Genomic DNA, 26,808 nt, shown 5'->3' with positions numbered 1-26,808 from the left:
TTTCCAAGATAATCCATCCACCTGACAGGTGTGGCATATCAAGAAGCTGATTAACCAGCATCTGGCTTCTTCACCTGTGAAGAAGTGGGACAGAAGTGGGAAGTGGGAGAACATTCCACTGGCCACTATCAGCAGCCTGATCAACTGTATGCGAATTAGATGTGATGTGCTGCATGAGGCAAATGGTGGTCACACCAGATACTGACCGGTTTTCTGATCCAGGCCCCTACAGTTTTTTAAAGGTATCTGTGACCAACATATGCATATCTGTATTCCTAGCCATGTGAAATCCATAGATTAGGGCCTATTAAATGTAGTTAAATTTACTGATTTTCTTATATGAACTGTAACTCAGTAAAATCTTTGAAATTGTTGCATGTCGCAATACACATTTTTGTTCAGTGTATGTAATGTCATAATGTTTTTTTGCACCATGCACTTTAGGGACCAAATTGAAAAACGTTATTATGCTACCTCTTTCACAAATCAATCAGTCAATCGATCATTCAAAAGCGCGAGAATTTCACAGTCACTCAGAGTCAGTGACAATAGCTGTGTCCTGTTTCTGAGTACAAAAGTAGGACCCCTATGTCCAGATAATTGTTTCTTTATTCTCTGGACCTGCAAGGGCTGACCTAACCCCACTATGACATTTGAGTAGAGTTATGCACGCTACGTCCTTGAAGTGGTAGTATTGCTAGACCAACCCTACACTGGAGTAAAGATAATGCTGGGCTCATTTTTACTTTGGGGTAAGGATTCGGGCTGTTATGGTGACTAGATTACTGCCAAACCGGCAGTCATGAGTCACGACAGCAGACGAATTCCACATGACCGTTTAGTCACGATAACTAGACTTCTCCAAGCTCTGATACTGCTGATGGTCGTTAGTAGCCTTCCAAACTTACTAACTGCCTGGTATTCCGCACTCCATTTTCCCTCTAATCACTCTGACATCAATGCAAATGTAATTGAAAATCTAATCGAACACTTCGTGAGAGCCCAGGAGCTCATGTTGCGCAACATTTCTATGGGCTATGCAATTGTGCGAGAGTGTTGATGGCCTCTATTAAAAAGAGGATGATCCCATCAGCTTTCTGTAGGCTAGGCCTACTATATTTATTTCTCAACTTTCCTAAATTAAGCACATTGCTTCGCTTTAGAACAAGAGTATAGCCATCCTGGCTGGCATGAAAAGGAACCACGGGAAAAGCATTCTCCTTTCACTATTGACAGTAAGTGCATAAAACATCCTTTTTTTTACCCTGCCCCTGTTCCAAGACAAGTGATAATAATGGTGATAATGATCCATTCTAAATCAAAACTAATTTCACACATATATTATTTAGTATATGTAAAGACAAGATGAAACTTTTCAAGTGTGAGTTCCAAATATCTCTAATCGTCGCCCCGGCATGAGTTTTTTTCATGCGCGTGACGTCAGAATGCTCTCACTGGTCCAAAATGTGATTGTTATCCAACTGGACAGTTACACGCCCTGCCTTCAAACCAAGACATGATGCTGCTAATTATCTATAGGCTGTCAATTTCAAATTATTTTCTAACAAGTTTTATTTTCTAACAGTTTAGATTGAGGTGTGTTTCGCCTCCTCGTTAAGTCGCATAAGAAGTAGAACATTTCACTTATGTTTTAGCGGACAAACTTCTCTCTTCAACGAGAGCCCAAGCACGTCCCTAAAGTATGAAGACATTGCACATCTATAGTCAGAACAGGCCTTGCACAAACGTTTTCCCCCAGCACATTTTCTGGCTGGCGCCTGCATTGCCTTCATGGTTGTTTTCATTACAAATTGGACTTTGGACATGTGTGCGTTCCTTTCAAAGTAAGTGGCTTATTTTCTGTATATCGTATTGTCGCTTCTGCTGTACCATACCATATGTATGTATGGATCATAATGTATTTACTGTTTTATTCACATGTTTTGGTGTCCTGGTGACAAATCATGCATTCCAATTATTGCATAGATTGAAATGGACACATTTGATGTGTGTAAAATAATTTTTGGAGTGTCCTGATTATGATGAGCTAATGCTAAGCTATTTGCCGGCTATGTGTGGTACCATGTCTGTTGACATCATACAATGCATTCTGGTTGTCATGTAGGCGTCTGTCAGACCAAAGATGTTATAATAAGGGATAGTTCATTCGACTGACTTATGGTGCTTTCAAGACAACTGTGAACTCAGAAAAATACTAGGTAAAATCATGACATCAATGATCTTCAGGTCAGAAATTCAGAGCTCTAGAAAGAGGCCCGAGTTCCCAAGTTGGAATTCCGAGTTGGATGACCGTTCAAAACGATTTTTCCCAGTCGGAGGTCGTTTTTTCCGAGATCCCAGTTGTCTTGAACACACTGAAGTCGGAAGTCGGAGATTTCCCATTTCCCAGTTGTTTTGAACACGGCATCAGATTGTAACTTTGGTACCTCAGGATTGCCAGCTCAGTCCCCTTTCCAGGGGTTAATTTTTATTTTGCGTATAACTTAGCGTATAACTCTTGTGTTTGCTCCCCATTTACTGATAAATCCCCCATCATAGTAATATTTCCTGCATCATATCCCCCACAATACCTTCCCCCATTTCTACCCACATGGACTTGTGTCTTATAGTGAATGGCATTCTGGGATTAGGGAGTTTTCACCAAGTCAAACATACAGTAAACAAACATGGCTGCCATCATAAATGTAGCTGCTGTTAGCTTAGCTGACACACATCTCTTTCTAAACAACATTACATTAGTCTCTTGTGCTCACCAGAGAAGTGGTACATTGTAAACTAGTCCAGCTGTTAGGTTGCTAACTTATGTTTTTTTTTTTTTTTTGTCAGCGCAACCTGTTATTTAGACTGGTTTATTGAATGAGTTTGGCTGTGGATGTGTTCCGTGTGATGCTTGGATGATGAAGTTGGCATTTATCTTTTACAATAAAAGGTCAAATTGAGGAATAAAGTTTAAGACCTTTATTTTCCATCAGTACAAAAAAAAGATTTAGATGATGTTCAGACAACAATGCTGTTTAGATGCATTTGTTTTGCGTCATACGTTCCGTTGCTACTGTTCCAATCACATACAGTATGTGAGATCGTACGCTGCAGGGACCACTCAACAATGATCACAAATATGTGATTGTACGAGTCAACAGGTTCAATTAAGATTATTTCTGATGGGTGACAATATTATCACTTGTGAATGATGTATTATGACTTGTGAATGATTGTGTGTGCAATAAGGCAAGAAACAGCACATGCCTTTTTTTGCGACTTTTTAAAATCATAGTCACACATCTCATGTAGCCTAGCCCACATGGCCAATGTTTTAATAAGATTTGTATCACAGTTAAAGTTGCCAAATAACTCCTTTACAACCGGTGTAGAGCCTAATGGCATGCATAGGTGACGCGTGAGTTTCCAGTTTGAGGAATATTACTTTCACCATAAAAATGCACCTTTATAATAAAGCATTACATGCATAATGGCATCTGCGGTCACTTTTGAGAATGGTGTTTTCCCGCTAATTGATTGCATTTTGGCACATTCGGAATTTGGAACACAGTCTATCAGCCATGTGCGCATTGCTGCTCTTATAATGTGAAGAAATAGCCTAATAGTTTATTAACATTTTAAGCTAAACGTTCTGATCTGTTGCATCCGCTTCATTTCTTGTAAAATGTTTTTTTTTTTATGCGAGTGGATGTATTCATTTGGGATGTATCGCATCCCACAACTGTCCCAGAGTATGTTTGGGAATATTTATTTCTCACACAGAAGAACACGTTGACCAATAGAATTGCAAAATGTTTGTACTATGGGGGATAGTAGATTGACATATGCTAGTGCTTTTGCTGTTCATTAGGCCTACTCATCTTGTTGGCGGAAGAAAATAACATTTGGACAGTTCTTCTAACATGTTCAATATGCGCCTCGGAATTTCGATAAGGACATGCACAGTTGTGTCCCCAATGTGTCTGTCTTCACTTGTAGCCTACTTCGGAGTTGAGATGCCTGTGAGAAGGACCCGATCACTTGAAGGTCATTGGCTAATAAGAATTGAGATATCTGAGAGAGCCATGTGAGTGAGAGGTGCTTTGGAGTGCTGCCGGCAAAAAATAATTATAATGATTATATTCAGACAAAATGCACAATGGCCACACAAGGGGGATGCCACCTAGAAATTCGAGGCCTGGTGAGAATATTGTTAAGTTCTTGTCAAATTATGAATGAGAGACTGATGAGATGTGTGCAGCCTGCGCATGAAACAAAGTAGAGCTCGTGCCTTTCATGCAACTTTTTTCAAATCATCATTAGTCGTATCATTCAGCATTAGAATATATTAAAAATCCAAACATATAGCCCAACGTTTGTATCACAAGTAAAGTTCCATAAATAACTCTAAATGGAGCATATAGGTGGACCTATTTCCTTGTTAACCGCTCAACACAGAATAAACTCATGTTTGCACTCCCTCGGAAATCGTTTGGAGAAAATATTCATTTTATTTTATTCAGCTATGTTCAATTGTATTCTTCATACTATAAAATAATGCCACAGAATTCTAAGCAAATACTGTCTGCTAAATGAACTAGTGTATCCCACAGCCTTATGGCATAGCCGGATCAGAGCCTAAAATAATATCAAAGTTTGTGATTCTGTTCTTCTGAAATAGTCTACATTTTCTAAAATAAGCTGTCTAAAATAAATAATGAATTTATTGTAATGGTGTAGGTTATATTACATGTATTTGTTCTACTTTTTTTTTTTAAATATTGATATTCCAAAGGTCTGCAGCAGTGGCTTGTAGGCTATGCGTGGAAGTCAATGATGCTAAACGTGTTTATGTTAATGATGGTCAATTACTGTGAGACTGGCAGTTATTTGCATAACAGTCACCGGCTGACACAATCTCATGACTGCGACAGCCCTAGTAAGGATACTGTTGGTCTAAGTCTTACCTTGGAGAAAGGTTACTGTTAGCCTAACTTGGTCTAAATTGGTACCGGGTCTAACTTACCTTGGGGAAGGGATTGTTGGCCTAACTCTTACCTTTTGGGTAAGGGTACAGTTGGCCTAACTCTTACCTTGGGGTAAGGGTACAGTTGGCCTGACTCTTACCTTAGGCTAAGGGTACAGTTGGCCTGACTCTTACCTTAGGCTAAGGGTACAGTTGGCCTGACTCTTACCTTAGGCTAAGGGTACAGTTGGCCTGACTCTTACCTTAGGCTAAGGGTACAGTTGGCCTGACTCTTACCTTGGGGTAAGGGTACAGTTGGCCTAACTCTTACCTTGGGGTAAGGGTACAGTTGGCCTAAATCTTACCTTTTGGGTAAGGGTACAGTTGGCCTAACTCTTACCTTGGGGTAAGGGTACAGTTGGCCTGACTCTTACCTTAGGCTAAGGGTACAGTTGGCCTGACTCTTACCTTGGGGTAAGGGTACAGTTGGCCTGACTCTTACCTTGGGGTAAGGGTACAGTTGGCCTAACTCTTACCTTGGGGTAAGGGTACAGTTGGCCTAACTCTTACCTTGGGGTAAGGGTACAGTTGGCCTAACTCTTACCTTGGGGTAAGGGTACAGTTGGCCTAAATCTTACCTTAGGCTAAGGGTACAGTTGGCCTAACTCTTACCTTGGGGTAAGGGTACAGTTGACCTAACTCTTACCTTAGGCTAAGGGTACAGTTGGCCTAACTCTTACCTTGGGGTAAGGGTACAGTTGGCCTAACTCTTACCTTAGGCTAAGGGTACAGTTGGCCTGACTCTTACCTTAGGCTAAGGGTACAGTTGACCTAACTCTTACCTTGGGGTAAGGGTACAGTTGGCCTGACTCTTACCTTGGGGTAAGGGTACAGTTGGCCCCTGGGGTAGAGGGCGCCAGTGAAGCGAGGCAGGAGCATGTTGGGTACCAGAGTGTCATTGAGGTTGAGGTAGGCCAGTCGTGACCCGTCAGGGGACCACCAGTGAGCCACTTGAGAGTGCAGTACTTCCTCTGTAAAACAATGAAAGGAGATTTGTTTTTAATAACTGTATACCAAGTGGATAAAACATTGCATGTGGTAAATCTACACTTTAACTCTGCCAATATCTAAATCCTTTTACTGTATATAAATAAACTGTACACAACAAAATAGGCATGTCAAAACACATTCACAGCACTAGTAATTAACGTGTATTTATTTATTTTTTAAAGAAATACAAGGACACTTATTTTTAAATATCAGCTTTTTTTAGCTCCTCATCTTACCATTTTCTATTTCCTCCAGAAATAATAATGTGCGTGTGTACAGCTAAACTTTGGATTCATGTACACTGACTGTTTCATTCCTTCGAGTAGAAGGAAAAGGAGAGGCTGAACCATTATCCAGTAGGAGTGCCAGGCAGGCAGAAATCATGTGGGAGATGACAAAATTATCAGCCTCTTCACTTTCCATTGGCCAACACAATATAATGTGTAAAAATAGCACATTTGGGGACATTTCTAATTTTCCTGCTCTCAACACCCAATAATCTAGCTGATTGTAACAATGGCCCTATATGATGCACAATCGTCATAGAGCTATTCAACATGTCTCCACAAATGGTACAGAGTAAATACAGTCACTATCTACGTGTGGGTTGTGTGTGTGTGTGTTTCTTTGTGTTTGTTTGTGTGTGTGTGTGTGTGAATCCTGTTCTATGCTGGACACCAGTCAAGTCCTTTTGCTATCCGTGGTTACAAAAGACAGTCCCCAGGCCATAAACAAAGAGAGCCATTTCAGAGTAGCAGAATGTACCTATACTGTCCACACAATATAGGTGAATTCCAGTCTGAGGTTGTCATTTATGGACCTTCTCAACCATTGTTGACCAATATTATCAGAACAGCGGCGGTCCTACCTTCATATAACCAATCAGCGATGCCATTGAAGACCACTCCTTCTCGCCCCGAAGACGTCAGTCTCCAAGAACTGCTTTTGACATCCGTCTGGTAGTAAATGTTGTTTTCAAAGACATACACCTGGTGAGAAAGATGTTTCATTCATCATGGGATCTCAAACCTACTGCGTTCACCTACATTTAGTCGATGTTCCTGCTACGTTATAAGATCACGCGCATCATTACTTATAAATAAAAGACCCTTGTGGTTTATTAAGACAAGTGTGTGGAGGCGTATGTGTGAAACACACACACACACACAAATCAGATAGCTTCTATCTCAAGGCCAACAGACTGTTAAACAGCCATCATTAACACAGAGAGGCTGCTGCCTACAAACCAGCCTTGAAATCATTGGCCACTTTAATAAATGGATCACTATTCACTTCAGTAATGCCACTGTTTACATATCTTGCATTACTCATCTCATGTGTATATACTGTATTTTATACCATCTACTACATCTTGCCTATGCCGCTCTGTCATTGCTCATGCATATATTTAAATATATTTATTCTTATTCCATTCCTTTACTTAGATTTGTGTGTATTAGGTAGGTGTTGTGGAATTATTTAGATTACATGTTAGATTGTCACGTTCCTGACCTGTTGTCTGTTATTTTTGTAATTATTCCAAGTGTTGTTTCGTGTTTGTCTTCGTCGTTTAATAAATTCATTATGTTTTCTAAACCTGCTGCATGTTGGTCTGATCCCTACTCCTCCTCTTCGGACGAAGAGGAGGAGAACAAGCGTTACAGAACCACCCACCAACGAGGGATCAAGCAGCGGGTTAACGGACAGCAGCAGGTGTACAAGGAGGAATGGGCATGGGAGGAAATCCTAGACGGAGAAGGACCCTGGGCGGAACCAGAGGAGTGTCGCCGCCCCAAAGAGGCGGCGATATGAGGGGGCAGCACGGAAACAAGGCTGGAAGCCCGCAAGTCAAACCCCAAAATTTATTGGGGGGGGGGGGCTCTCAGGGAATATACTTGGGTCAGTCAGGGGACTTGAGCCAACTCCTCCTGCTTTACATGAGGAGCCGGTGAGGGCGGATTTGGAGGTGAGTGACGCAGAGACAGTAAAGGAGTTAATGGAGAAATTGAAGGAGAAAGATATGAGCGATGTACTGGTTTGGTGCATGAGGCACGGCATCCGTCCGAATGAACGTATTGGTGAGTTAATGTCACTGGGAACAGCTCTCCACACTCGTCCTGAGGTGCGTGCTAGCCGTCTGGTGAAGACAGTGCCTACACCACGCACCAAGCCTCCTGTGCGTCTCCAGAGTCCTGTGCGTCCTGTTACTGCTCCCCGCACTAGCCCTGAGATACGTGTTCCCAGCCCAATACCACCAGTGCTGGCACCACGCACCAAGCCTCCTGTGCGTCTTCAGAGCCCTGGTTCTCCTCCATGCACTCTCCCTGTGGTGCGTGTCTCCAGCCAAGTACCACCAGTGCTGGCACCACGCACCAAGCCTCATGTACGTCTCCAGAGCCCTGTACGCACTGTTCCTTCTCCCCGTACTCGCCATGATGTGCGTGCCCTCAGCCCGGTACCACCAGTACCGGTATCAGGCACCAGGCCTATAGTACATCTTGAGAGTCCAGTGTGCCCTGTTGTTGTTCCCCGCACTAGCCTGAAGGTGCGTGTCCTTAGCCAGGTGCCTCCAGTTCCGGCACCACGCACCAGGCCTACAGTGCGTCTCAGCCGGCCAGAGTCTGCCGTCTGCCCAACGGCGCCTGAACTGCCCGTCTGCCCAACGGCGCCTGAACTGCCCGTCTGCCCAACGGCGCCTGAACTGCCCGTCTGCCCAACGGCGCCTGAACTGCCCAACGGCGCCTGAACTGCCCGTCTGCCCAACGGCGCCTGAACTGCCCGTCTGCCCAACGGCGCCTGAACTGCCCAACGGCGCCTGAACTGCCCGTCTGCCCAACGGTGCCTGAACTGCCCGTCTGCCCAACACCGTCTGACCTGTCCGTCTGCAAAGCGCCGCATGAACTGCCCGTCTGTACTGAGCCTTCAAAGCCACCCGTCTGTACTGAGCCTGCAAAGCCGCCCGTCTGCCATGAGCCTTCAGAGCCGTCCGCCAGACAGGAGCCGCTAGAGCCTTCCGCCAGACAGGATCAGCCAGAGCCTTCCGCCAGACAGGATCAGCCAGAGCCTTCCGCCAGACAGGATCAGCCAGATCCGTCAGCCAGCCATGAGCAGCCAGATCCGTCAGCCAGCCATGAGCAGCCAGATCCGTCAGCCAGCCATGAGCAGCCAGATCCGTCAGCCAGCCATGAGCAGCCAGATCCGTCAGCCAGCCATGAACAGCCAGATCCGTCAGCCAGCCATGAGCAGCCAGATCCGTCAGCCAGCCATGAGCAGCCAGATCCGTCAGCCAGCCATGAGCAGCCAGACCCGTCAGCCAGCAATGAGCAGCAGATCCGTCAGCCAGCCATGAGCAGCCAGATCCGTCAGCCAGCCATGAGCAGCCAGATCCGTCAGCCAGCCATGAGCAGCTAGATCCGTCAGCCAGCCATGAGCAGCAAGAGCCCGCAGGCCAGGATCCGCCAGAGCCCGCCGGTCAGGATCCGCCAGAACCCGCCGGCCAGGATCCGCCAGAGCCCGCCGGCCAGGATCCGCCAGAGCCCGCCGGCCAGGATCCGCCAGAGCCCGCCGGCCAGGATCCGCCAGAGTCGCCCTCCAGTCATGAGTCGCCCTCCAGTCATGAGTCGCCCTCCAGTCATGAGCTGCCCTCCAGTCATGAGCTGCCCTCCAGTCATGAGCTGCCCTCCAGTCATGAGCTGCCTTCCAGTCATGAGCTGCCCTCCAGTCATGAGCTGCCCTACAGTCATGAGCTGTCCTCCAGTCATGAGCTGCCCTCCAGTCATGAGCTGCCCTCCAGTCATGAGCTGCCACCCAGCCCGGAGCTGCCACCCAGCCCGGAGCTGCCACCCAGCCCGGAGCTGCCACCCAGGCCGGAGTTGCCAGTAGTCCGGAGCTGCCTCTCTGTCCTGAGCTATCTCTCTGTCCTGAACTATCTCTCTGTCCTGAGCTATCTCTCTGTCCTGAGCTACCTCTCTGTCCTGAGCTACCTCTATGTCCTGAGTTATCTAGGGGGGACCGGTGTGAAGGTTCCTAGACCAGGGTTGGGGGCGAGGATCGCCACTCGGAGGACGCTAAGGAGGGGGACAAAGACAATGGCGGAGTGGTGTCCTCGTCCTGTGCCGGAGCCGCCACCACGGACAGATGCACACCCAGACCCTCCTCTTGAGTTTTAGGAGTGCACCTGGAGTTCGCACCTTGAGGGGGGGGTTCTGTCACGTTCCTGACCTGTTGTCTGTTATTTTTGCATGTGTTTAGTTGGTCAGGGCGTGAGTTGGGGTGGGCATTCTATGTTTTGTGTTTCTATGTTTAGGTCGTTGGTAATTAGACTTATATGGTTCTCAATCAGAGACAGGTGTTTGACGTTTCTCTGATTGAGAACCATATAAAAGGTAGGGTGTTCACACTGTTGGTTTGTGGGTGGTTGTCTTCCGTGTCTGTATGTATGTTCGTATTACACGGGACTGTAGCGTTTTTTGTTTATAGTCTATACCTGTTCGTGCGTTCTTCATCTTATTTTGTAAGTTCTCTAGTTCAGGTCTGTCTTCGTTCGTTTTGTTATTTTGTAATTATTCCAAGTGTTGTTTCGTGTTCATGTTCGTCGTTTAATAAATTCATTATGTTTTCTAAAACCCGCTGCATGTTGGTCTGATCCCTACTCCTCCTCTTCGGACGAAGAGGAGGAGAACAAGCGTTACATAGATATTGCTACAGTGTCAGAACTAGAAGCACAAGCATTGCGCTACACTCGCAATAACATCTGCTAACCATGTGTATGTGACCAATAACATTTGATTTGTTTTAAAGTTATACTCACACACGCTCAAGAAGTTATTCAGTGAAGGAAGAATAAACAACACAGAAGAACCTCTTGAATCAACGCACACTTTGCGGAGGGAAGGAACCCACACTTAAATAGAGTATTCGACTTCGTATCCGCAGTTTTTAGCTTTTTTCCCCCTGTTGTATCTTAGGAATTAGCTTGGAAAGTTCCAAAAGAAATGCGATAAATTGTACCGGTGGAGGTCATAACACATGGCAAAGTGGTCATTTTTAACAATTTATCTTAGACAAATAGAGAAAATGTGTTTACATGATAGGAGACTGTGAGCAAATGTTGGTGTGAGGAGCTTAGATAAATGGATATGCAGAGGGCAGGCCATAAGTATCGAGAAGTGTGTGAAATGTGAAGTGGTAACACAGACAAATATGCAGAAAGAGCTAATGAATAATGAACCCTACTCTGTCATTACCAGAGCCACACACACTCATGCACCAGCGGACACAAATGGACACACACACACACACACACACACACACACACACACACACACACACACACACACACACACACACACACACACACACACACACACAGCTGTAAGGGCTTTCTAGGGTTGCGTTTACACAGGCAGACAAATTCAGATCTTTTTTTCCCACTAATTGGTCGTTTGACCAATCACATCAGATCTTTTCACATTAGACATTTTTCAGAGATGATCTGATTGGTCAAAAGACAAATGAGTGAAAAAAAATATCAGAATTGGGCTGCCTTTGTAAGCAGCCTATGTAACTGATTACATGGGGGCCAGGTATAAATACTGCAGTAAGTAGATAAATATGCTATCAAACGGTTAATTACTTTCCATGTCTACGCTTTACAAATAATGAACTGATTATACCATGCTTAATACTCCTTGGGTAGAGGGAATTACTCACAAAGAGAGATCTGGTAGCCAACAACATGTCTTAAAGCAACGGGTTGATTAGTAGTACTGTTGTTCGTTTTCTGTCTCGATAATTGGTTCCTTTTACGGCTTTTGTTTATGTATCTCTCATGTCAAAAACAACCTTTAATCAACATTCACCTTTGAGCAAAGGGGGTCTGGAGAATGAACTATACATACCATTGTTAAAGAAGAGGTTTAAACATTGCCCATGCCTCTCCATGGCTTCCGGCGATTGAAAATGAGTCAAAGCAATGTATTTGGTTGGTAAAACACAACAAAAAACATTTTATTTCATGGGCTCATGTTCATGTTGATTTCAGGTTTTGCAATAGACTTCAAAGACCTGATTTGAGATTGAGAGTCCTTCGCACCTGCTTTCGATTGTGTACATTTTTTTTAACTTATAGTATGCGAGAAGGTCAAACTATTTTGTTCAAACACAAATGGCTGTTTTGGCTTCAACACTACACACAATGACTTTAAACCAACTCTGGCCTTGTGGTTAGAGTGTCCGCCCTGATGGGGGTTCGATCCACAGTCGAATCAAACTAAAAAGTCTAGAAATGGGACCTGATGCCTCTCTGCTTGACACTCAGCATTAAGGAGCTGGATTGTGGGTAATGCCATGCGATAGACTAGCATTTTGTCATCAAGCTGCCTCGTGCTACAGAATCAGGAGATTCTGCCCTATGGGCCGTTCTGGCTCAGACAAGGCTTGTCCAAGGCTTACATACTTACTATATATGGCTTTCCAAAGGAGGAACGCCATTCACTGCTAGTCGTCTCGCTGTGTGATGTCATCTTCCTGAGATCTACAGTAAAAAACTCCTAGTGTCTTGCTCTACAAGTTCATATGCTTGGTTGTGTTGTTATGGTATAGTCCCAGTGCAGACATGGTACACATACCCAACCAATTTGCGGACCCGCCCCTATTCACCTCATCCCATTTCCTCCGACTTTAACGACGCATCATAAATCTACTGCCATGCATGAGTAAAGGAACGTGAACTCAACGTGATTGAGTACACGGTGTGCAGTGTACACGTCATAAACCCTACATTAGCATGAGCCATTTTCTTCAAGCTGACCCATAGGAATACTCACCAGCTGTTGATCCCGAACGCCCCAAGAAGCAAACTGCAGAACCGAGTCCGACACCTCTGGAGGGTTCAGCTCCTGTACCTCCCTGGGTGAAAGCACAGCATCATTACGCAGTCCCTCATGTACAACATTTCGAAGGATTATTCAGATTATCAGCAGTAGATTTGAGGTAGTGGTCTGCTTTCAGCTTTCGGGTCATAGCCACACCATGATTCCGAAGGCATTTAAAAGCCATCCAATCATTAGCCGAATCAGACCTTCTTGCTTTTGCCCCCACAGCATTCTGCTTCCTTATTATTTCAGCTAGTTCGTCTGTATTGTTTGATAGGGGCATGCTTGTTGCATATTGTACATCCTGGAATGTTTTGTGGAAGTAAGAAAAGACTCATTCAACATCAGGGATGAATTCAACTCTGTTCCAGGCAATATTTAAAACATCATGTAAAAAAGCCTGAATATCAAACAGCTTACAATTTCTATTCATGCCGATACGTGGAGGTCATTTAGACATTTTACAATCCCTTACACAGACAACCGCACAGTGACATTATTTGTAAAGACATCAGAACCATTAAAACGATGAGGAGTATTGGTTAAAATGAGATCAATCAAAGAGGATTTCAGAGGACCCTTCGCATTCAACCTTGTTACACTTTTGACAATCTGAGTAAGATTACAGGTGTTACATAAATTCTTTAGGTGATGAGAGTTGGATGTCAGGTCACCCATAAGCACGACTTCAGATTTGACATTGTGTTATAATAATAAAAAAATACAATCCAGAGAGCCAACAATAGCAGATGGGGGTTCTATAACAACAGGAGACAACCAGATTCAAGGATGCGCAGAGATTTACGGTATATTCAAAGACAGATATTCAAATTGCTTAGGCTTGGTAACAGAAGTCAGAATGGTCGCAGACAACTTGTCTTTTATGTATATAGCAACACCATCACCCTTAGATTTGTGATCTGCCCGATAAACAATGCCAAAATCTTTGTCAGTGATAGATTTTTTAGAGACAGGTTTGAGGAAGCATAAATATATCTGGGTCTGTTTTTTTTATCCAAATAATTACAAAATCAAGTTTCGGAAGAAAACTCCTTACATTTATGTGCAGAAACGTCAAACCATGTGCAGAAACTTCAAACCATTTAGACTTTTCAATTCAGATGGGGTAGAAATGTCCATTTCCTGACAGTAAAAGCAGCAATAGCGGGACAAGGGTATGGTTTCTCCCAGGATGCACCATGGGGGAAAACACTCAAAGCTCTCCGCATTTAAGAGGCATCAGGCCCTAAATGTGTCATCCTCAGTGTAAGCTTCAAGGGTAGACAATAGCAACAACAGCAACATGTTCGTTTGTAGCCGATCAATCAACGTGAATAATAATCATAACAAGTTTTCTAAGACTAAAACAATAGGCCTATGAGGATGCACACTAATAAGAAATAGGTCTAAGCTACAGTACATAAGCTACAATAAAATAACAATAAAGGCCAAGTAATAAAAATTGAAATTCATACACGTTCCCGAGTAAAAGTCCACAGAAGTCTACAGGCTAACGATAAAACGGTGTGTGTGTGTGTGTGTGTGTGTGTGTGTGTGTGTGTGTGTGTGTGTGTGTGTGTGTGTGTGTGTGTGTGTAAATGTGTGCTGGAGGTGAGCGAAGCACGGGGAAGAAGGGAGCAATTGGCGAAAGGTGAGGGCCAAGCAGTGCAGCATGTCACAGGAGTAGCCTAGGTACAGCCTAGGTACACACGCTTGGGAGAGGCTTGTTTCGGGAGGCAGGGTACGAGAGGAGGCTTTCAACCAGACATGTGCATAGTGATGGAGCTTTCAGCACTGGCACCGGAGTGGAGCAATTGATATCTGTTTGCTTTCTCCGATAAGAGAACAGATAGATTATCTTTTTTATAGCCAAGTAACTTGTGGACTGTAAAAAAAATACTGTTGTATCTGGAAATGATTACAACAACAAAAACACTTGCAAACGAATAAACAAAAGCGCGCGAGACACACGGGTTCAGCTGCCATCTTGGTAGGAAATTGCCTTCTGTTTACTATTAGTCTACTCAAATCTTGACAGGTGATACATACCTTGTATGCAGGTTGTATATCAAGTAGGATGCCAGGAAAGAGTACCGGTACACCTAAGGAGAAATCCATAGCAGAGAATGTGTTATCGCCAACACATAATCAGAAAAAAAGGTGGTGTTGATGAAAGATGAACAAAGCAAGATGTATTTTCCATTATAAATGTTTTGCACATTATCCAAATCTATAATTGTTTTTATTTGGCACTGTGACCTAAATGGAAAGCTGGACAGAAAACGTTTGCATATCTATAAGGCCATTAAAACTCAATCTACACTGAGTGTACAAAACATTAGGAACACCTTCCTAATATTGAGTTGCACCCCCTTTGGTCTCAGAACAGCCTCAATTTGTCCGCACATGGACTCTACAAGGTGTCGAAAGTGTTCCACAGGGATGCTGGCCCATGTTGACTCCAATGTGTAAGGTTCTGCTTCTCTTTTCTTTGTCAAACTTGTGTTCTTTTTCTTTGTGTTCTGGAACGTAGCCCTGTCTTTCATTTTTGTTCATTGATTTCACCTGTGTTCGTTTCTCACCTGGTCTCATCAGCTCCCTATTTAGTTCAGTTCTTTCTGTTTGTATGGTTGTGAGGTATTGTTTGTTTTTGACTGCCTACCTGTGTTTGACCATTGCCTGCGTGTCACGTTCCTGACCTGTTTTCTCTTGTTTTGTATGTGTTTATTGGTCAGGGTGTGAGTTTTGGGTGGGCAGTCTATGTTTTCTATTTCTATGTTGGGATTTTGGTGTTCGGCCTGGTATGATTCTCAATCAGAGAGAGGTGTCTATCGTTGTCCCTGATTGAGAATCATAATAAGGCAGCCTGGGTTTCACTTGTGTTTTGTGGGTGTTTGTTCCTGTGGAGGATTTGTTGCCACACAGGACGGTTTCGGTTTTGTCATGTTGGTTGTTTTTGTATTTTGAATTGTTTTGTTGACTTTCATTAAAAGAATGAACACTAACCACTCTGCGTTTTGGTCCACACCTTCTGTCAGCGAAGACAGCCGTAACACTGCGACCACGATTCCTGCCTTCCGTGAAGGCTCAATAAACATCTGCCGCGTATTCTCCCTGAGTATTCATTACACAATGCTTCCCACAGTTGTGTCAACTGGTGGACCCTTCTTGATACACACGGGAAACTTGAGTGTGAAAAACCCATCAGCGTTGCAGCTATTGATACACACAAACCGGTGCGCATGGCTCTTACTGCCATAGCCCCTTCAAACGTTTTGTCTTGTCCATTCACCCTCTGAATGGCACACATCCACAATCCATGTCTCAATTGTCTCAAATCCTTCTTTAACCTGTCTCCTCCCCTTCATCTACACTGATTTGAAGTGGATTTAACAAGTGACATCAATAAGGGATTATAGCTTTCACCTGGATTCACCTGGTGCTCTTAATGTTTTGGACACTCGGTGTATATCCATTGTTTTTGATTGCAGACTGAGACTGGACCATTCAGGAACATCCAACACCTCTTGGAAAGCCAGTCTGGTGTGTCTTTGGCATTAAAATGGGTGTAATTGTTTAAGTTGTTAAAAAATAAAAACTTCCCAAGGTTTATTAAAAAGACTACTGCAGGTTTTTCTGCCGTCAATAAGGGATCATAGCTGACATCAATGAGGGATCATAGTTTTCACCTGGATTCACTTGGTCAGCCTATGTCATGGAAAGAGCAGGTGTTCCTAATATTTTGTACACAGTGTATATCCATCAACACAGCTTTTTGTTGTCATCAGGTGAAGAGGGAATTTCTAAGTGGTGCTGTATGGGTAATCAGTGAGCTCATTTGCATAACAATATTACCGTAATCTTACCCTTGAGCATAGTGATAAATGCAGTGGAGGCGCGCCACTCATCTTAACCAGAGCTCAATTGCCCATGGAAATGGAGTCTGCTTGGCTGATTATACCAGTCACCCTGCCTTCAGTCTTAATTTTGGTTCTCCTGTTTGAGTTGCCCGAGAAAATGTTCACCGAAAAATACATTGCATCGTCACTGGTCACTCATACTCACACTCAGAAGGCTGTCTTGTCTACTCTGACACTGTGATAGGAGACATTTAGGAATGTTCTTTTCATAAGATTGTCAACAGTTGGCTAAAATGGCTACGAGAGAAAGTGAGGATTAGCCTCTCAGACTAAAAAAGCCTCTTAATAACCTGTTGGGGATGGGGGCGCTGTTGAGACTATTTATGCTAATTGGGTAATTTTTGAAACGGCTTCCCACAAAATCCTTGATCGTACAATATGCATATTATTATTATTATTGAATAGAAAACAGTCTATAGTTTCTATAGGAGTTGAAATTTTGTCTCTAAGTGGAACAGAGCCCATTCTACAGCAATTTCCCTGACATGGAGTCAGATTTGAGAAATGTTGGCCACTGTTCTGAAGTCAGTTAAAAGGGCACTGCTATTGCTATGACTATACGGACACTTCTTACGTCTTCCCCTGGATGCCTTTACGTGATGACGATTCCAATGGGGTCGATTGCGCGTTCACAGGCACTACAAATGAAAAAACCCTGTAGCTAGCAAGTCTTTTCTTGCTGCGTAACGCGCGTGGAGGACACCGACCCGCTCCTGTTCCAAGCGTTAGTTTAGCCTGTTATATTTCTCCGGTCATCTTTTCACTCGTTATAGGAGTTAAAAACATCATAAGGTAGTTAATTTAAAGCGTTTTATAGCAATTTATATCCGTTTAGTGCGATTTTGGGACATTTATTTTTGAAACGATGTGAATAGTTGGGCACGCTTTTCAGTTCATCCCGAACGCAGTTGGCATTTCCACATGGCAAGAGGACAGCTTTCCACCAAAAGATGATTACTCCCAAGAAAGGATCCTTTGCCCAAGATACTGATGGAAGAACAGCTCAAGGTAGGACATTTTTATTATGATAAATCGTGTTTCTGTCGAAACATTTTAGTGGCTTAGGACGCCATGTTTTTTGACGTAGCTTCGCTTGGCGCAAACTGTATTGAAAAGTAAGGATAAATTAAAAAATGTAATTCCGCAATTGTATTAAGAATTAAATTGTCTATCAATCCCTGTCCACCCTATATTTTTTAGTCACGTTTATGAGTATTTATGTATAAGAGTAGATCACTGTCTAAGTGGCGCAAGGACATATTCTGACCAGCTGAGTTACATTTCACATTGTCTAACCATGATTTTGGTGGCTAAATATAAACGTTTTTGATCAAACTCTATATGCATTGTGTAATATGATGTTACAGGAGTGTCATCTGAAGAATTCTGAGAAGGTTAGTGAAAAAATTAATATATTTTTGGCGATGTTGACGTTATCGCTCACTTTGGCTAGAATCAATGCTGGGCTGCTATGTGCTATGTGCTATGCTAATATAACGATTTATTGTGTTTTCGCTGTAAGACACTTAGAAAATCTGAAATATTGTCTGTATTCACAGGATCTGTGTCTTTCGATTCGTGTATGCTGTGTATTTTTACGAAATGTTTGATGATTAGTAAGTAGGTAAACACGTTGCTCTAAGTAGTTTTTCTATTCCATTTGTGACGGTGGGTGCAATTGTAACCTATGCCATCTACCTGAAATATGCACTTTTTTCTAACAAAACCTATCCCATACCATAAATATGTTATCAGACTGTCATCTGATGAGTTTTTTTGTTGGTTAGGGGCTATAAATATCTTAGTTTAGCCGAATTGGTGATGGCTACTGGTGTTGGTGGACAAATAAAAGATGGTGGATTATGCTAATGTGTTTTTAGGTAATAGATGTACATCTTTACATATTGTGTCTTCCCTGTAAAACATTTTAAAAATCGGACATGTTGACTGGATTCACAAGATCTGTGTCTTTCATTAGCTGTATTGGACTTTAATGTGTGAAAGTTAAATATTTAAAAAAAATATTTTTTTTGAATTTCGCGGCACTGGTTTTTCAGTGGGGGGGGGGGGGGGTGTGCCGCTAGCGCCATGCTGATCCTAGACAGGTTAACAGCTTTGATATGTTTCATGAGTGAAGGGTGGGAAGGAGGGGTAAGATGTTTTGGTATTATTTTTTGAATCTGTGAATCTGAGAGGTGGGTTTAGGTGTGATGAATGTGAACGATTACATCAAAACGAAGAGGTGAATATGAGCTTTATGTGTGAAGGAATACTTCGATCTCTATTTGACCCGGACGAATACTTCGCCAAGAAGCATGAGAACCACTTCCATGCTCTCAATGTCGTTTTCACAAATGGAAGGACTATGCAATGACATTTTCTCTGGGTGAGAATGCCAGATGATCTGAAAAAAAATTGAGAACACTTTACACCCAGCGTCATAACATGTTGTGAAATTGTCCTAACGATGTCATAATATGTCATAACAGCTGACATAACATGGTCATAACACTGTGATGACCCATATACTTACGCCTGTTGTTGCGCCTATTATGTTCTTTTATGGCTGGTTATGACACTCTACATAAGTGTCAAAACCCACATTTATTGAACTGTGTTTCTTCCCCTGACAAAAAGTTTCCTTTCATTTTAAAGTGTGTTTTTTAAGTCCTATGTTGTGGTTGTAATTCATTATTTACAGTCATGTTTCTTTTTCACCATATTAAATAACTTGCAAAAAATACACTTTATGACACGGTCAAGAAGCATTATGACCATCATAATCATATAAGCCAGATAGGTCTATCACGTACACGCCCTTATGTTAGTCATCAATCTAAAATAGGGTGTCTGAAATCTGCTACAAAATGTATCCCAGTCATCAGAAACAGTGTATTGGGGGTAGGTGCATGTCTGACATAAATTTGTGTGTAATTACAATGATAATTTAATATGGTCAATTTCAGAAAATGTTATATACTGTGCATCCAGAAAGAATTCAGACCCGTTGACGTTTTCCACATTTTGTTACGTTACAGCTTTATTCTAAAATAGATTAAATACATTTTTCCTGCATCAATCAAATCACAATACACAATAATGATGTAAAAAAAACAGATTTGTATTTTTTTTTGTGCAAATGTATTAAAAATCAAAAACTGAAATAAGGCCCTTTGCTAGGAGACTCGAAATTGAGCTCAGGGGAATCCTGTTTCCATTGATCATCCTTGAGATGTTTCTACAACTTGATTAGAGTCCACCTGTGGTAAATTCAATTCATTGGACATGATTTAGAAAGGCACACACCTGTCTATATTTATTTATTTAATTTATTTATTTCACCTTCATTTAACCAGGTAGGCAAGTTGAGCACATGTTCTCATTTACAATTGCGACATGGCCCAGATAAAGCAAAGCAGTTCGACACATACAACAACGCAGAGTTACACATGGAGTAAAACAAACAAACAGTCAATAATACAGTAGAAAAATAAGTCTATACACAATGTGAGCAAATGAGATGAGATAAGGGAGGTAAAGGCAAAAAAAAGGCCATGGTGGCGAAGTAAATACAATATAGCAAGTAAAACACTGGAATGGTAGATTTGCAGTGGAAGAATGTGCAAAGTAGATATATAAATAATGGGGTGCAAAGGAGCAAAATATAAGGTCCCACAGTTGACAGTGCATGTCATAGCAAAAACCAAGCCATGAGGTCGAAGGAATTGTCAGTAGAGCTCCGAGACAGGATTATGTCGAGGCACAGATCTGGGGAAGGGCATAAAATAATGTCTGCAGAATTGAAGGTCCCCAAGAACACAGTGGCCTTCATCATTCTTAAATGGAAGAAGTTTGGAACCACCAAGACTCTTCCTAGAGCTGGACACCTGGCCAAACTGAGCAATTGGGAGAGGTGACCAAGAACCCAATGGTCACTCTAACAGAGCTGCAGAGTTCCTCTGTGGAGAATCTTCCAGAAGGACAACCATCTCTGCAGCACTCCACCAATCAGGCCTTTGTGGTAGAGTGGCCAGACAGAAGCCAAATCTCAGTAAAAGGCATATGACAGCCCGCTTGGAGTTTGCCAAAAGGCACCTAAAGGACTCTCAGACCATGATAAACAAGATTCTCTGGTCTGATGAAGCCAATATTGAACTCTTTGGCCTGGATGCCAAGTGTCTGTAGGAAACCTGGCACCATCGCTACGATGAAGCATGGTGGTGGCACATCATGCTGTGGGGATGTTTTCAGTGGCATGTCCTGGGAGACTAGTGAGGATCGAGGGAAAGATGAACAGAGCAAAGTACAGAGAGATCCTTGATGAACACCTGCTCTAGAGTGCTCAGGACCTCAAACTGGGGCGAAGGTTCACCTTCCAACAGGACAACAACCCTAAGCACACAGCCAAGACAACGCAGGAGTGGCTTCGGGACAAGTCCCTAAATGTCCTTGAGTTGCCTAGCCAGAGTCCGGACGTGAACCCGATTGAATATCTCTAGAGAGACCTGATAATAGCTGTCCAGTGACGCTCCCCATCCAACCTAACATGGCTTGATACGATCTGCAGAGAAGAATGGGAGAAACTCCCCAAATACAGGTGTCCCAAGTTTGTAGCGTCATACCCAAGAAGACTCAAGGCTGAAATCGCTGCCAAAGGTGCTTCAACAAAGTACTGAGTAAAGGGTCTAAATATTTATGTAAATGTAATATTTGTATTTAATTATTTTTAAATGTGTGGGGGAAAAACCTGTTTTTACTATATCATTATCGGGTATTGTCTGCAGATTGATGAGGAAGAAAAAACGATTTAATCAATTTTAGAATAAAACTGTACCGTAACAAAATGTTATGAAATTCAAGGGGTCTGAATACTTTCCAAATGCACTGTAACATTAACATATTGTTGATTGTGCAATGGAATGTTTTGCCTTGTGTGGTAGGTTTTGTGGGTTTTGACACTCTTTTGCAGGTGTCAGAACAGCCACAAAATAATGCAATATACACTATATATACAAAAGTATGTGGACATCCCTTCTGCTATTTCAGCCACACCCGTTGCTGACGTGTATAGAATCGAGCACACAGCCATGTAATCGCCATAGACACACATTGGCAGTAGGATGGCCTTAATGAAGAACTCAGTGACTTTAAGCATGGCACTGTCATAGGATGCAACCTTTCCAACAAGTCAGTTTGTCAAATTTCTGCCCTGCTAGAGCTGCCCCGGTCAACTGTAAGTGCTGTTATTGTGAAGTGGAAACGTCTAGGATTAACAACGGCTCAGTCGCAAAGTGGTAGGCCACACAAGTTCAAAGAACGGGACCGCCAAGTGCTTAAGTGTGCAAAGATCGTATGTCCTCGGTTGAAAATTCAATACCGAGTTCCAGACTTTCTCTGGAAGCAACATCAGCACAAGAACTGTTCATTAGGGAGCTTCATGAAAGGGGTTTCCATGACTGGACAGACGCGCACAAAGGGGGGACCAACTCCATATTAATGCCCATGATTTTGGAATGAGATGTCCGATGAGCAAGTGTTCACATACTTTTGGTCATGTAGTGTATATGACAGCAGGTCTAAATATATGTGTCACGACAGTGTTTTGATCATTTTATAACAGGCTATGACGCGTTATGTCAGCTATTATGACCGTGTCATAACGTGTTCATGCGCTGGGTGTCAAGTAAAGTATTACTGAAAAGGTAGTTATTTCCATTAAAGGCTCAAAAAGCAATCCAATAGATATTCCTTACTGCTATTATTGCTAAATGTTTTTCAGATGATTGGCAGAAAAACATATACATTTAAACTTTGCCTTGATGATCCCAAACTGACAATTAACAATAAAACGTATGCCTATTGAAAACACACCTAAGGGAGACATATGGATCACAGCATTAAACGCAGCATTAAATGCCAAAGGAAAGTAACCACTCTAAAAGGTAAGTATTCAAGTCATGCAAAACATACATAACGATACCGAGCCACACATCTAAGAGAAGATACATAATATTAAGATGGATGGCTACAACCAAAGCTGAGATCCAAATATTCACTTCAGGATATCCTACTCCCTGCTGCTATAACAGGCTATATTTAACAATTGGCACAAGCTAACTTACCGAGCTTGGAGGCTATTGCTGCTGCATAGCGGTAGCACTATTATGATAAATTCATAAGACAACTGGAGATGGTGGTGCAGTGGCCATGCTATAACTCTCAATAGACTCAGGCTGTCAGTGTGATGATCACATCTGGTCACATCATCTCAGTAGAGCTCAGTTCCAGTCTCCATCAAACCGGTTTTCACAGAGCTCCCTCCCCAGCATGTGAGGGCAATGCCTCTAGAATGGAGGTGATCAGGGCCACCAACAGCTATAATGTAGAACCATGTAAACATTATACCACTTATCAAGCTACTTGCACAGTGTGACTTGATACATCTGTAATAACAGTTCATGTACAAAAGTAATCTGCATGATTTTATGAGATGACGAGTCATAGATACATTTATTCAGAAACATTTTGGTAAGGATTTTTGATTCCCGATTTACACAGATGAGGTGAAACATCATGCCTTATGTGTTTTCCGTTTGTACCGTACTTTCCCTAGTAAAATGTGTACATTGATTAAAATGCATCTTTCATGGTAGTCCACAATTTGTAAAAATGTGTACATTGATAAGTATATATGCTTCCTGGTAGTGCAAAATGAGACCCCTAACAGATTGTTCTGCTCAACAACCAACGATCTGTTTTCAATTTTTCAACAGAAGACAAGCAAAGACAGGGACTTGACAAAGTACAATGCATATACTGTCACGATCGTCTGAATGAATGGACCAGGGCGCAGCGTACGTAAGAGTTCCACATGTTTAATAAATAAGAAACTCACCAAAAATAATACAGAATACAGGAAAATGAAACGTGACGTTCTGGGCTGCTCACAGGCAGCTACACAAAAACAAGATCCCACAAACAACAGGTGGGTAAAGGCTGCCTAAATATGATCCCCAGTCAGAGACAACGATAGACAGCTGCCTCTGATTGGGAACCATACCAGGCCAACAAAGAAATAGAAAACATAGATTGCCCACCCTAGTCACACCCTGACCTAACCAAATAGAGAATTAATTAAAAGGATCTCTAACGTCAGGGCGTGACATATACAGTAAACACTTCTGGCACAGCCAGAAGAGGACTGGCCAACCCTCATAGCCTGGTTCCTCTCTAGGTTTTGGCCTTTCTAGGGAGTTTTTCCTAGCCACCGTGCTTCTACACCTGCATTGCTTGCTGTTTGGGGTTTTAGGCTGGGTTTCTGTACAGCACTTCGAGATATTAGCTGATGTACGAAGGGCTATATAACATAAACTTGATTTGATTTGGGACAGAATCATGACTTGAGATCCACTTGTGTAACTAGAGTATTTGCGGATAAATCAATGATGATTTATGCATTTGTTGAGTTAAGCATCTGGAAGAAGGATTTTGTTCTGCCCTTAATCTATTTTACATGAGTGTTGTACAGTGTACAAAACGTCAATGTTATATGTGCAGTATAATACTCATGACATGTTCCAGCATCACATACCCACAATGAGTCAATTCAAAAAACTACAGTCTCCACGGTGACCTGAAAGAATAAAAAGCAATATCCACAACCTTATTATTTTTATTTACAAAAAATGTTCAATGCTATATGTATTCCTACCTCTGTTCGGTCCTGTATGGCTGATTAACTAAATAATCCTTATTGTTTTTCTTTAAAGTTTGAATTAGACCATGGACAGTAGATATGTTGCTGGGGGTTAGACTATATGGGTTGCACAGCATTCCCCAAAGCATGAGAAGGAGGAGATAATAAACAATACAGGACTTGTACTGTATATACTCTGTATTCTCTAGATATACAGTACCAGTCAAAAGTTTGGACACACCTACTCATTCCAGGGTTTTTTCTTTATTTTCACTATATTCTACATTGTAGAATAATAGTGAAGACATCAAAACTATGAAATAACACATATGGAATCATGTAGTAACCAGAAAAGTGTTTAAAAAATCAAAGTATATTTTATATTTGAGATTCTTCAAATTAGCCACAATTTGCTTTGATGATAGCTACGCACACTCTTGGCCTTGAATGAGTAGGTGTGTCCAAACTTTTGTCTGGTACTGTATATTTTCCAACAAACATCCATTACTATAAACCTTGCACTGTAGACCTTGATTTTAGATATTCTACCAGACTCAAATGTTGACAGGTTGTGATATTAGCAGTTTGTTTCTTTCTGGCATAAGTCAACAAATATTCTGCACCTAGTAATCTTTGAAAATTCTGTAATGCAATTCAGACAAGAGGTAACAAATGCCTTTCTCTATTCTGCAATGATAATGAGTTTTCAGTAAGGGTGCAGAGACTGTTCCTATCTTTAGAAACACACCTGAGAGCACAGTCTCTTATCTCCGCAGCATGGATCACGTGCCTCAACCATCATTATAATGCCACACTGAGGCTTTAAAGGCACAATCTGTGATTTCAACAGTCTGACCCTTCCACTTTACCCCTACAGGCAGGCACATGAACGGATAGAAGTAAACCAGTGCCCAGCAGATGCCACTTTGCCATCCTACAAGCCTTCTGGGTGGTGCGATATATGTGTGTTTGTATAAGGTTTTGTTGCTGTTGTTCTGAACACATTGCCGCAAGTCATCACAATGTCATGAAGTTAGCTACCCGCCACCCTGTCCGTTGGTTGTGCCTGTTGGTATACCCTGTCTGGAGGTTGCACCTTTTTCCTACTCTGCTCTGTACTAAGATTGTGCATGCCCGGTATCCAAACATACCTTGAGATGCAGTCACTGGTTGAATGTGTGTAACTAGCTACCTAGTTTAAATATCAACAGTACTGCCACCGCAGCATAACATTTGATCAACACTTGATACCACTCGAGTTACATAATCATCATCAATAATCGGTCTGGAAGACAGACAGAAAAGAGCAGCTGCATCAACAACACTCGCTCCGACCCAACTACATCATTTCCTCTGTCGGCAGCAGCAACACAGGTAGTCTAGACTCTAGCTAACCACCATATATTAAAATATCCACACAAGCCACTAGCCAGCCATCCAGCCATACAGTGTACAGTATATGTTGAGTTAGAAGATATTGAAAATTATATTATGAAGTTAATATTTAAGAGCAATGAAGATAAATCACAATCAGTAACTAGCAGATTTACATTCACCTTTCACCCTCTCTTCCCATGTCAATCATGTCTTTAGGAGGCACTGTAACTAACTTACTTACAATGTGTGATGAGTGAGTGTACTGTTGCAGAAAAAAATAGGCCTATGCTCAAAAATGTAAAATGTCATGAATTTTGAGATAGGAATTATGAAATTTTTATGTTTTTTTGTCCCTTTTTTTCACCTGTAGGGGATTAGGTTGGGCGAATGTAAACAATCTTACATTTAATATTGTTAGGCGTATGTCATGGTTTTGTTGTAGTAGAAACAATTAACATTTCTACCAGAACCCTCTTAGCATTTTTAAAAGAAAGTTTGTGAATGCTTGTTGTTTTAGTTGCTTCTTGTTTTAGATGTTCCTTGACAGACGTGACATTAAAAACACTGAAAAATATAACTTGTGTTTTCAGAGAGAGTTTCAAGAAATAAAGATAAGACAAGTCATGTTTCTACATTACGCTGTAATGAAATGTGCCTTTAGAAAGTGTTCACACCCCTTGACTTTTTCCACATTTTGTTGTGGTACAGCCTCAATTTAAAATGGATTAAATTGAACCCCTTTGTTATGGCAAGCCTAATAAATTCCATGGACTCAATCTGTATGCAATAATAGTGTTTAACAATATTTTTTTTAAATGATTAACTCGTCTCTGTACCCCACACATAAAATTATCTTTAAGGTCCCACAGTCGAGCAGTGAATTTCAAACACAGATTCAACCCCAAAGAACATGGAGGTTATCCA

At 42.1% G+C, this 26,808-nt stretch overlaps 1 protein-coding gene across 1 annotated transcript in view; it reads right to left on the bottom strand.

Annotated features, from left to right (window-relative positions):
- LOC129821388 (inactive dipeptidyl peptidase 10-like) overlaps positions 1-26,808 on the bottom strand; it is a 245,580-nt gene that overhangs the window by 22,778 nt on the left and 195,994 nt on the right. The window contains exons 6-9 of the mRNA XM_055879018.1: positions 14,941-14,993; positions 12,844-12,925; positions 6,885-7,005; positions 5,843-5,997 (exon numbers count right to left, since the gene is read on the bottom strand). Coding sequence (XP_055734993.1) covers positions 5,843-5,997; positions 6,885-7,005; positions 12,844-12,925; positions 14,941-14,993 — 411 coding nt within the window. The remainder of the gene's footprint in view (positions 1-5,842; positions 5,998-6,884; positions 7,006-12,843; positions 12,926-14,940; positions 14,994-26,808) is intronic.

Source organism: Salvelinus fontinalis, chromosome 23, assembly GCF_029448725.1.
Source record: "Salvelinus fontinalis isolate EN_2023a chromosome 23, ASM2944872v1, whole genome shotgun sequence".
NCBI classification, from domain to species: domain Eukaryota; kingdom Metazoa; phylum Chordata; class Actinopteri; order Salmoniformes; family Salmonidae; genus Salvelinus; species Salvelinus fontinalis.
The sequence above is the reverse complement of the archived record's forward strand: the minus strand, read 5'-3'. Positions and strand labels throughout refer to the sequence as shown.